The following is an 11,693-nucleotide window of genomic DNA, read 5'->3' as shown; positions in this document are numbered from 1 at the left end:
CAAAAAAAAAAAAAAAAAAAAAAAAAAGAGTGACTGATGAGGAGGCCGGGCACAATGGCTCACGCCTGTAATCCCAACATTTTGGGAGGCCAAGGTGGGTGGATCACCTGAGGTCAGGAGTTTGAGACCAGCCTGGCCAACATGGTGAAACCCTATCTCTACTAAAAATATAAAAACTGGTCGGGCTTGGTGGCTCACGCCTATAATCTCAGCACTTTGGGAGACTGAGGCGGGCAGATCACGAGGTCAGGAGATCGAGATCATCCTGGCTAACACGGTGAAACCCTGTCTCTATTAAAAATACAAAAAATTAGCCGGGCATGGGGGCAGGCGCCTGTAGTCCCAGCTGCTCGGGAGGCTGAGGCAGGAGAATGGCGTGAACCCGGGAGGTGGAACTTGCAGTGAGCTGAGATCGCACCACTGCACTCCAGCCTGGGCTACAGAGCGAGACTCTGTCTCAAACAAAACAAAACAAAACAAAAAAAACAAAAAAAACTAGCCAGGTGTGGTGGTGGGCGCCTGTAATTCCAGCTACTTGGGAGGCTGAGGCAGGAGAGTTGCTTGAACCCAGGAGATGGAGGTTGCAGTGAGCCGACAGAGGGCCACTGCACTCCAGCCTTAGCAACAGAGTGAGACTCTGTCTCAAAAAAAAAAGAGTGACTGGCCGGGCGCGGTGGCTCACGCCTGTAATCCCAGCACTTTGGGAGGCAGAAGCGGGTGGATCACGAGGTCAGGAGATCGAGACCATCCTGGCTAACACGGTGAAACCCTGTCTCTACTAAAAATACAAAAAATGAGCCAGGTGTGGTGGCGGGCGCCTATAGTCCCAGCTACTTGGGAGGCTGAGGCAGGAGAATGGCGTGAACCCGGGAGTCGGAGCTTGCAGTGAGCTGAAATTACGCCACCGCACTCCAGCCTGGGTGACAGAGTGAGACTCTGTCTCAAAAAAAAAAGAGTGACTGATGAGGGAAGCACAAAGTCAGCACTGAAAGTCCAGCTGAAGCTGAGACCAAGGATTTTCCTTTTTCTTTCTTTTTTTTTTTTTTGAGATGGAGTTTCGCTCTTTCACCCAGGCTGGAGTGAAGTGGTATGATCTTGGCTTACTGCAACCTCCACCTGCTGGGTTCAAGCGATTCTCCTGCCTCAGCCTCCAGAGTAGCTGGGATTACAGGTGCGTGCCACCACGCCTGGCTAGTTTTTGTATTTTTAGTAGAGATGGGGTTTCACCTTGTTGGCCAGGCTAGTCCTGAACCCCTGACCTCAGGTGATTCATCCACCTTGGCTTCCCAAAGTGCTAGGATTACAGGCGTGAGCCACCACACCTGTCCGAGACCAAGGATTTTCTAAGATTCAAGCTGCAGGATTGTGTGTCCTGATGCATTCATAGGCTACATGCCGAGAAGTTTCCCTGATCCCTATCTCTTCCTTGTGGGTCATCAGAGTTAGGTACCTAGCTCTGACATGGCTCTTTGCCTCTGTCTAGGTGAGGGTCCCGATGTCCTGGTGTACAGCTTGGACTTTGGTGGGCATCTGCAGATGATAAAGCGAGTGCAGAACCTGCTTGGCCACTATCTTATCCATGGCTTCCGGGTACGGCCAGAGCCTAATGGAGACCTTGACTTGGAGGCCATGGTGGCTGTGTTTGGAAGCAAGGGACTCCGAGTTGTGAAAATTAGCTGGGGACAGGGCCACTTCCGGGAGCTTTGGCGCTCTGGCCTGTGGAACATGTCTGACTGGATTTGGGATGCACGCTGGCTTGAGGGAAATATAGCCTTGGCCCTGGGCCACAACTCAGTGGTGCTATATGACCCTGTAGTAGGGTGCATCCTGCAAGAGGTGCCCTGCACAGACAGGTGCACCCTCTCTTCAGCCTGCCTGATTGGAGACGCCTGGAAGGAGCTGACCATAGTGGCAGGTGCTGTTTCCAACCAGCTCTTGGTCTGGTACCCAGCAACTGCCTTAACAGACAACAAACCTGTAGCACCTGACCGACGAATCAGTGGGCATGTGGGCATCATCTTCAGCATGTCATACCTGGAAAGCAAGGGTTTGCTGGCTACAGCTTCAGAAGACCGAAGCGTTCGTATCTGGAAGGTGGGCGACCTGCGAGTGCCTGGGGGTCGGGTGCAGAATATTGGGCACTGCTTTGGGCACAGCGCCCGTGTGTGGCAGGTCAAGCTTCTAGAGAATTACCTTATCAGTGCAGGAGAGGACTGTGTCTGCTTGGTGTGGAGCCATGAAGGTGAGATCCTCCAGGCCTTTCGGGGACACCAGGGACGTGGGATCCGGGCCATAGCTGCCCATGAGAGGCAGGCCTGGGTGATCACTGGGGGTGATGACTCAGGCATTCGGCTGTGGCACTTGGTAGGGCGTGGGTACCGGGGATTGGGGGTCTCGGCTCTCTGCTTCAAGTCCCGTAGTAGGCCAGGTACCCTCAAGGCTGTGACGCTGGCCGGCTCTTGGCGACTGCTGGCAGTGACTGATACAGGGGCCCTGTATCTCTATGACGTCGAGGTCAAGTGTTGGGAGCAGCTGCTAGAGGATAAACATTTCCAGTCCTACTGCCTGCTGGAGGCAGCTCCTGGTCCCGAGGGCTTCGGATTGTGTGCTATGGCCAATGGGGAAGGTTGTGTCAAGGTTGTCCCCATCAACACTCCAACTGCTGCTGTGGACGAGACCCTGTTTCCTGGGAAGGTGCACAGCTTGAGCTGGGCCCTGCGTGGTTATGAGGAGCTCCTGTTGCTGGCTTCGGGCCCTGGCGGGGTAGTAGCTTGCCTAGAGATCTCAGCCGCACCCTCTGGCAAGGCCATCTTTGTCAAGGAACGTTGTCGGTACCTGCTGCCCCCAAGCAAGCAGAGATGGCACACATGCAGTGCCTTCCTACCCCCAGGTGACTTCCTGGTGTGTGGTGACCGCCGGGGCTCTGTGCTGCTGTTCCCCTCCAGACCGGGTCTGCTAAAGGACCCTGGGGTGGGAGGCAAGGCTGGGGCTGGTGCCGGGGCACCTGGAGTGGGTAGTGGTAGTAGTGGGGGTGGGAATGCTTTCACTGGGTTGGGCCCAGTGTCTACCCTGCCCTCTCTGCATGGGAAGCAGGGTGTGACCTCAGTCACGTGCCATGGTGGCTATGTGTATACCACAGGGCGTGATGGCGCCTACTACCAGCTGTTTGTACGAGACGGCCAGCTCCAGCCAGTCCTAAGGCAGAAGTCCTGTCGAGGCATGAACTGGCTAGCTGGGCTCCGCATAGTGCCCGATGGGAGCATGGTTATCCTGGGTTTCCATGCCAATGAGTTTGTGGTGTGGAACCCCCGGTCACACGAGAAGCTGCACATCGTCAACTGTGGTGGAGGGCACCGTTCGTGGGCCTTCTCCGATACTGAGGCGGCCATGGCCTTTGCTTACCTCAAGGATGGGGATGTCATGCTGTACAGGGCTCTGGGTGGCTGCACCCGGCCACATGTGATTCTCCGGGAGGGTCTGCATGGCCGTGAGATCACTTGTGTAAAGCGTGTGGGCACCATTACCCTGGGGCCTGAATATGGAGTGCCCAGTTTCATGCAGCCTGATGACCTGGAGCCTGGCAGTGAGGGGCCTGACTTGACTGACATTGTGATCACCTGTAGTGAGGACACTACTGTCTGTGTCCTAGCACTCCCTACAACCACAGGCTCAGCCCATGCACTCACAGCTGTTTGTAACCATATCTCCTCGGTGCGTGCTGTGGCTGTGTGGGGCATTGGCACGCCAGGTGGCCCTCAGGATCCTCAGCCAGGCCTGACTGCCCATGTGGTGTCTGCGGGGGGGCGGGCTGAGATGCACTGCTTCAGCATCATGGTTACTCCGGACCCCAGCACCCCAAGCCGTCTTGCCTGCCACGTCATGCACCTTTCGTCCCACCGGCTAGATGAGTATTGGGATCGGCAACGCAATCGGCATCGGATGGTTAAGATAGACCCGGAGACCAGGTAATACATGCTCCTGGGCAGGGTGTGGTATGGGTCATGCAGATGGTCCCAGGCTTGCAGGCTCCACCTGACAGCTGCATGTTGTCTCTGCAGGTACATGTCTCTTGCTGTGTGTGAACTTGACCAGCCCAGCCTTGGCCCCCTTGTGGCTGCAGCCTGTAGTGATGGGGCTGTAAGGTGAGAGCATAGGGCCCAGTGGGGAGACAAAGGAAGTAAGGTTGTCTAGGATGCGTTCTGAGCTGGGCCACCCCCCGCCCCCCAGGCTCTTTCTTTTGCAGGATTCTGGGCGGATGCTGCAGCTGTTTGCTGAAACCTTCCACCATAAGCGATGTGTCCTCAAGGTCCACTCCTTTACACACGAGGCACCCAACCAGAGACGGTGAGAGGGGCTGGGTGATGGTCCTGCATGGGCTGGGTGGGGGGTTCCTGTTGAGCTTCGTCTGTTATTGACCGGGCTGTCTTTTCCTGGCTCTCAGGAGGCTCCTTCTGTGCAGCGCAGCTACTGATGGCAGCCTGGCCTTCTGGGATCTCACCACCGTGCTAGACCATGACTCCACTGTCCTGGAGCCTCCAGTGGATCCCGGGCTTCCCTACCGTGAGTAGCTAATGTGCAACCATGGCTACCCCTCCTCACCTGTCACATAGCCCTCACACATGTGGCAGGCGGGGCCCTGACAACTACCCTCTTCCTTCAGGGCTTGGCACCCCCTCCCTGACTCTCCAGGCCCACAGCTGTGGTATCAACAGCCTGCACACCTTGCCCACCCGTGAGGGCCACCATCTCGTGGCCAGTGGCAGTGAAGATGGATCCCTCCATGTCTTCGTGCTTGCTGTGGAGATGCTAGAGCTAGAAGAGGCTGTGGGAGAGGCTGGGCTGGTACCCCAGCTGCGTGTGCTAGAGGAATACTCTGTCCCCTGTGCACATGCTGCCCATGTGACAGGCCTCAAGATCCTAAGCCCAAGCATCATGGTCTCAGCCTCCATTGATCAACGGCTGACCTTCTGGCGTCTGGGGCATGGTGAACCCACCTTCATGAATAGCACTGTGTTCCATGTGCCAGATGTGGCTGACATGGACTGCTGGCCTGTGAGCCCTGAGTTTGGCCACCGCTGTGCCCTTGGGGGTCAGGGGCTTGAGGTTTACAACTGGTACGACTGAGGTATCCCGCGGTGGCCGGCGTGCTGGGCATGGGGCCTGCTCACAGACAGCATGGAGCAGGGATGGGCTGTCTGTGCCCATGCTCAGCATGCCTTGAGGGGAGGAGGTGGTGGCCGTGGGTTCCTGATGTCGGTGCAGGAGCTGAAGGTGAGTGGAGTGCTGCCAAGAATATGCCCCACTCCCCATGACAAGACAGAACTTTGTAACAGTACCAATTTATTTTGGCTGTGGGTTTTTGCTTTTTTTCCAGTTGATGATTTGGTGAACATTCCCAAGTATTGGAGCCTCTGTGGCCTTAGATGTGGCTCAGTGGAGGGAGACCCAGCATAGCCAGGCCAGTATGGAGCACCTCACGCACAGCCCTCAGAAGCTGCAGGCGGACGAACATCTGACCAAAGAGGTGTGGTCGAGGCTCCTGAAAGAAAAAGGGCCTGCTGGTCTCATCCTCTGCTTCCTTTGCCTTTACCCTGTACCCCTCTGCACGTCCCACCCCATTTTGCTGTGCGCTCACCCCCAGGATGTGTACCCGGTTGTAGTAGGAGCTGAAATCCATGCTGAGCTGTACCAGGAACTTGCATATCTAGAGACAGAGACTGAGTCACTGGCCCATCTCTTTGCTCTTGTGCCCCAGGCCAGAATAAAGAATAGAGTGTAGAGTGTCCTGGTTGTCTGTGCCTCACCATCTCTGTGCGTGCAGCAATGTGGAGCCCCGGGGCTGTGCAGTCCAGCACTGCTGTCCGGCTCAGCAGATCCGGAAAGGGGAGGATACTGTTGAAGAGCAACAACCACTCACCCTGTGGGGGAGAAAGGTGCTGGGAGGGGAAGTCCAGGCCTCCTTGTGCCAGCTACCGGGAGGGACACTCACCTCATCATGTAGCAGTGAGAAGTCCAGACTGCTCACAGGAGGAAAAGTGGGGTACAGACCTTGTTCCATACTACACTTGTAACTCTCAAAGAGTGTGGCAAGACGGGCACAATTATACATGACAAAGGTGCCACTCTTTGTGCCCTTCGTGGAGATACTGCTGTCAGCCAGAGCCAGGAAGAGCTGGGGAATAGGAGCACAGCTGCAGAGAGAAGGCAGCCACCACACCCTGTCCCCCAACACTGGCCCTGTCAGGCTCCCAGGCTCACCTGATTCTGAGGGGCTGTGCTCAGCATCTCAAACTTGATGGTGGCCACAGAGAGAACACCGAAGATCTCTGTCCAGGCTGGGTCTGAGGGAGTACAGGGTTGGTCAGTCAGTCTGCAGGCAAGGGCAGGGATGCAAAAAACCTGCCCCTAACCCAGAACATAGCCAGGGTTTCCCAGGCACACCTTGTGCCAGATCCCCACCATGCTTCAGTGCTGAGGCCTTGCACACCTGGGCATGCCGGAACCTGTGTTTGGAAGAGAGGAAGGCCAGTGGGCAGGGTCCTGCGTAAAGAGTCCCCCCACACTACCCTGGCTTAGGTTGGTGTTCCTCCCAGCCTCACTTACTCGTAGTACTCAGGGGCAGTCATCAGAGTGCCAGGTGCACCAGCTACTTTCACAGGGCCACAGATGAGGTGCTTCTGTCAGAAAGACGTCAGGGGCTCAGCCTAGTTGGCGCTACTCTCCAGGAAGTCCCTTGAGGAGCCCAAATCTGGTGCCTCTACTCAGCCCAGACTCCCTCGAATTGGAACTGCCAGGTTGAGTGCCTCCTTCTACCCAGCCATTCAGGCTACGCACGGTTCAGCCTTCTCAACCTGGTCTTCAGTGTTCTCGGGATGTGTCTACAGAGCCCCCTTCCCCAGAGCCTCTGCACCTGCTGTACATGCCCTCTCTAGTCCAGCAACTCCTCCAAGGTCAAGTGTTGGTTTCTGGACCTGTCAGCTAACAAGCCCCTCGGTGGGTTGTCAAGGGCCCTCTGAGGTTGGGGGTTAGGTGGTGGGGAGCTCCACCATCATTTACCTACCTGTCTGAGTGGAGCCTTGTCAACCAACTTCTGCCAAAGCAGGTCCAACTTCTGTTGCTGGAACTCCTCCTCACAGCTAACAACATGTACAACCAGGCAGCCATCTGTACCAGTATCTGGGGCCCCAGCCTAAGGGAGGACAATCATAACTGTGGAAGTACAGTATACTTGGTTTGGGAGAACCTATAGGGCTGGGAGTCACTAACCAGGCCTGGGTGGCTGTCCTCGGGCCAATGCCATAGGGCCTCTTGCAGTTCAGCCAGCACAGAGAGGAGATCCTCAGTCACTGAAAAAAGAACAGACAGGTGCTGAGACTGGCAAGAAGCAGAGATGTCCCCCCTAACCCCCTCCTGCCTTTTCTGGCCCCGCTAGGCTTCAGGTCCTACCCAGACAGTTGTCCAGGTTGGGGTCATAGCCAGCTGTGCGGCCCTGTTCTTCCACCAGCTCCTTCAGACACAGTCTGCCTAGGATGCCAGGGGACAGTGTCCTCCCGTCATTAGCAGAGGTAAGTTCTTCAAGGGCGTGGCTCCTCAGGGTGTGGGAGGAAGCTCTCTCCGAGGCAGCGGGCCAGTCCACCCGCAGTTGCTGCAGGAAGGTCAGCATGTGCGGATCCCGCACAGCTGGCACTAGGCGCACGCACACCCTGCGAAGGGAGGGCGGCCGCCTCAGCCTGAGCACCTGGTCCAGCTCGCCACGACTTCCCACCTCCAGCCGCAGTCCCCAAGGGCGGCGCCGCTCGCTCTCTAGGTCCCCGGTAGTCCCACCTTCTCCATTCCGGCCCCGCTGCCCCGCTCACCCGTGAGCGCGCAGGGCTCGCGCCAGGTGATCGGCCACGAGCACCGTACGCAGCTGGCTCAAGCGGAGTGCGCAGGGGGAGCTGCGCAGTGCTGGGCAGTGTAGTAAGACGCGCTGGCCCAGCGAGGCAGGCGAGGCGGGCGTGGCATAGGCGGCCACGGCGCTGAGGACGCGCTCGAAGACGGCGGGCCGCTGCAGTTGGAGAGACAGACCCGCGGGGGTCGGCGCGCAGCGCAGCACCGGGGCCACACCAGGGCCCTGCAGGCAGGCGAGGGCTTGGAGAAAACGCTCCGGAACCTGCGGGAGAACGGGCGTGTCAGCGGGCCACGGCACGGGGCCCATCTCCCGGCCGCACGGCCCCTCCCGGCTCACGCCCACCTGGCCGTCATCGAAGCGCGCCTGCAGCGCGCGGTGCGGTGCTAGAAAGTCTCGGGAACGCAGGTGGCGGGTGCGCGTCTCCTTGATCCACACCGGACCGCCTGGCCCCAGGGCCGCGTTGAGGGCCCCTAGCGTCTCCCCCACCCCAAGGCGCCTGGTCGCCATGGTGACCGGAAGGAGTAAGCGGAACCGGAAAAAATTTAGGGAGGTGGAACTTCCGGAAAGGACCGACTAGCTGGGGCGGGGATGCGGCGGCGGTTCCCGTTAAGTGAACAGGTGCGCCAGTGGGAGCCCTGTCGGCTGCTTTCGACCTACCGCCCCCAGCGCCCCTTCCGCGCGGTCCACCTGCACAGCCGGGCCCCGGGATCTGAAATCTCGGGGCCCTCCCTGGGCCTAGGGTTCTTTCGCTGTGGCCAGGCCTTAACCAGGAAAAGGATCCTCGCGACTCGGTGGGCGCTTAGACAGGGTACCGTCTCTTCTCATGGAAGTCTCACATCTTTGTGTTAATAACATTTCATTTCTCTCATTTTACACATGATGAATATTTGTCACTGGAATAAGGCAGTATAACATTAAGGCCACTTTCACGACCTATTTAAAACATTTCGTTTTAAAAAGAATAGTGTTCCGCGGTTTCAGGTTATTTGCAAGCATTTTCTCGTTTGAGACGGAGTCTTGCTCTTGTCTCCCAGGCTGGAGTGCAGTGGCACGATCTCGGCTCACTGCAGCCTCCGCCTCCCGGGTTCACAGGATTCTCCTCCTCAGCTTCCCGAGTAGCTGGGATTACAGGCGTTCGCCACCACGCCTGGCTAATTTTTGTATTTTTAGTAGAGACGGGGTTTCGCCATGTTGGTCAGGCTGGTCTCGAACTCCTGACCTCGTGATCTGCCCGCCTCGGCCTCCGAAAGTGCTGGGATTACAGGCATCAGGCCCGGGTAGTCTTCATGCCCAATAAATGCGCACTCTGATATAATTGCCGGTTTTCTTCTCTTGATACCTGAGAAATCACAACCATCATGATGGCTTCCAGAATGACCAGCTTTTTTTTTTTTTTTTTTTTGAGACGGAGTTTCGCTCCTGTTGCCCAGGCTGGAGTGCAGTGGTGTGATCTTGGCTCACTGCAACCTACCCCTCCCGGGTTCAAGTGATTCTCCTGCCTCAGTCTCCCAAGTAGCTGGGATTACAGGCATGCGCCACCACGCCCGGCTTTTGTATTTTTAATAGAGACGGGGTTTCTCCATGTTTGTCAAGACTCGAACTCCCGACCTCAGGTGATCCGCCTGCCTGGGCCTCCCAAAGTGCTGGGATTACAGGCGTGAGCCCCCGCGCCCGGCCCAGAATGACCAGCTTTTAATGTGACTCCTTTAACCTGGTGTGCTTTAACAACGATCCTTAACGCTTCCTGTTTTAGGCAACAGCCATTTACGGGCCAACCAAATAATGTGACCATAATAGAAAATAGGCCTCAGTTGGAGTATCTTGCTCCTCTACCAATAGGAAAGGTCTTTTTCTTTCTCCCACAAAAGTTCCCAAATGTTTTCATTTCACTGTAACATACTCACCCCCCACCCCACCCCCATTCCTTTTAATGGAGAAGCTAACTCAGTAGAGAGAGTTGGGAAATCCGGAGAGCAGGGAAACCCAGGGGCAGGAAAAGCTTGGCAAGGCCCCTTTCTGGGCCAGGGCTGAGGCCCTGCTGGGAGGCGCCGAAAGAGCACTGGGCGGACACGACATTCCCGATGGCTTCTCGGGTGCCCACTCAACGGGAGTGATCGTGTCATTCCAAAGCGCTTTCCATTCTGAATGTGCATGACCTGGAGACAACTGCTTAGCAGGGTTGGGAACCCTCAAACTGAGGACTTCAGATACTCTCATCCACGAAGACGGTTGGGGTGGTTTTTCCCCAGGAAGTAGAGGGCTATCTTTAGCGAGATGCGGGCTGAGGCAGCCCTGGGGGAGTCACTACCATTGCAGCCCTACCCGGAGGTCCTGGGTCCACCCTCCCTCGCCAATGCTCCCCAGGGTTCCAGAGATGGCCACCAGCCTCGGCTCTCCCACGTCTACACCTATCACTTCCAGCCTGAGGGCGCACCTGAGAGGAACTGAGACCCAAGCGGCTCAGTAAAGTATGTCTGGGGGTCAGGGGCACCCCATCTGGGCTAGGGCGCTGCTCAGGCAGGAGAGCAGGGGACGAAATCCAAGCGCAGCTGGAATGCTCTGGAGACAACAGCTGCTTTTGGGATTCCGTTGCCCGCTGTCCAGCCGTTGGCGGGGAGCGGGGGAGCTCCTGCCCCCAGGTCACTCGCCCTGGAGCCACATCAGAACCCGCCCATCCCCAGTCCCAGGAGGAAGACCCGGGAGTAGGCTGTGAAACCGAGTCTAGAGGGAACAAGACGCTCACCTGGGCCCCAGAACAATAGAAGGGGAGGTGGGGGCCTCCCCTAGGACCGGGTCCCGATCCGGATTAGATCCGCGGGGCAAGATTAGCCCTGTTGGTCCCACGAAGCCTGGGCCACTGGTGCGGTGACGGTGGTGGGGCGGGCTTCGGAATCCATCAGGAGGGAAGCGCGCCCGTGGGGCCAGAGAGGAAGTAAACCCGCGCGTCCACCTCGGGGACACCCCCGCGCTCGGTGGCCTTTGTCCGGTGACGCTGCCAGCGCCCGGAGCACCAGGGGCCGAAGGGGTCCACAGAGCAGCGGCGGGACCCCCGGAAACCCATTGCGACCGGCCCCAGGAGACCGACCACCAGGCTCCGACTGTGCCGAGCTTCCCGCTCGCCCGGCCCCGCGGGTAGCGAACGCGACAATGTACCCCTGAGGCCACGACAGAGCCGGCGTGCCGAGATGCCCAAACCCCGCGCGGGGGCCAGCGACTCTCGCGCCAGTAGGCCCTTGACTTGGATCAAGACGGGGGACGGGGAACTCCCAGGATGCGAGCAGAGTGAACGAGGACAAGGTGATGCTCCACGCGCTTCTACTTCAAGTCTGGTCCGGTTCGGCCTGGCCTGGCCCAGCCGAACAGCCACCCAAACACTATCACAGCTTGCCCTTCCGCCTGCTCTGGCTGCCCGCAGACTTGGAGCCATTTTAAGGAGAAACCATCTGGCCGCGCCCCCTAGAGGACCCAAGAAGCCAATCCACGCTCGGCCACGCCCCTCTCCGCGCGCGGCGGAGAGGCCAACGGTCGCGCGGGTGACGGTTAGGACGGGGCGTGCTTCGGCGTCTAGCCGGAGAAATTTGAGCCGACTGCCCCGCCCACAGTGCCCGAAGCCCCAAAGGCTGGGATTAGGGGCTAGAAGTCTGGCACCGACAGCCTGGCCAGGTGTTCGTGACACGACCAGGTGGTCGGCTGCCCCGCCCCGGGAGCGCGGCTTAATAGCTGAGAGCCCGGGGGCCAGGCCGCGGCTGCGGCCCAGGCAACGCCCTGAGGGCGGCCACGCTGCCAGGTGTTCCATTCCTCC

General features: G+C 58.2%; 2 protein-coding genes across 5 annotated transcripts in view; one reads left to right on the top strand and one right to left on the bottom strand.

The window, feature by feature from the left end:
• Positions 1-5,783, top strand: part of WDR6 (WD repeat domain 6) — a 13,614-nt gene extending 7,831 nt beyond the window's left edge. The window contains exons 2-6 of the mRNA XM_032161607.2: positions 1,484-3,965; positions 4,059-4,142; positions 4,228-4,344; positions 4,442-4,560; positions 4,661-5,783. Of these exons, the coding sequence (XP_032017498.1) occupies positions 1,484-3,965; positions 4,059-4,142; positions 4,228-4,344; positions 4,442-4,560; positions 4,661-5,124 (3,266 nt within the window). The 3' untranslated portion in view covers positions 5,125-5,783. The remainder of the gene's footprint in view (positions 1-1,483; positions 3,966-4,058; positions 4,143-4,227; positions 4,345-4,441; positions 4,561-4,660) is intronic.
• Positions 5,324-10,863, bottom strand: DALRD3 (DALR anticodon binding domain containing 3). 4 transcript variants are annotated; one of them, XM_032161618.2, is made up of 13 exons: positions 10,635-10,863; positions 8,234-9,230; positions 7,857-8,152; positions 7,447-7,703; positions 7,267-7,346; positions 7,061-7,189; positions 6,604-6,677; positions 6,442-6,503; positions 6,259-6,341; positions 5,990-6,172; positions 5,805-5,892; positions 5,651-5,704; positions 5,324-5,539 (listed from the first exon to the last, which is right to left on the bottom strand). In XM_032161618.2, exons 2-13 carry the CDS (start codon positions 8,396-8,398, stop codon positions 5,475-5,477), a joined length of 1,536 nt encoding a protein of 511 aa, XP_032017509.1. In that variant the 5' UTR covers positions 8,399-9,230; positions 10,635-10,863; the 3' UTR covers positions 5,324-5,474. The 4 variants fall into 4 exon arrangements, with proteins under 4 accessions (XP_032017509.1, XP_032017508.1, XP_032017506.1 ...); XM_032161617.2 differs by having other exon boundaries at positions 5,636-5,704; positions 10,635-10,860; XM_032161615.2 differs by lacking the exon at positions 10,635-10,863 and having other exon boundaries at positions 5,805-5,918; positions 8,234-8,609.
• Between the last annotated feature and the right edge of the window lie 830 nt (positions 10,864-11,693).

Source organism: Hylobates moloch, unplaced genomic scaffold, assembly GCF_009828535.3.
Source record: "Hylobates moloch isolate HMO894 unplaced genomic scaffold, HMol_V3 SCAFFOLD_8, whole genome shotgun sequence".
Lineage (NCBI taxonomy): Eukaryota > Metazoa > Chordata > Mammalia > Primates > Hylobatidae > Hylobates > Hylobates moloch.
Note: the sequence above shows the minus strand (reverse complement) of the source record. Positions and strands in the feature narration are given on the sequence as shown.

What these genes read in the sequence shown, in the direction of transcription:
- DALRD3 (XM_032161613.2), bottom strand. Translation starts at nt 8,398, where the DNA reads ATGGCGACCAGGCGCCTTGGGGTGGGGGAGACGCTAGGGGCCCTCAAC. An exon ending in AGGACAGCCACCCAGGCCTG is followed by an intron (nt 7,190 to 7,266) that starts GTTAGTGACTCC and finishes GTCCTCCCTTAG; the next exon opens with GCTGGGGCCCCAGATACTGG. An exon ending in TGGTGGGGATCTGGCACAAG is followed by an intron (nt 6,342 to 6,441) that starts GTGTGCCTGGGA and finishes GTACTCCCTCAG; the next exon opens with ACCCAGCCTGGACAGAGATC.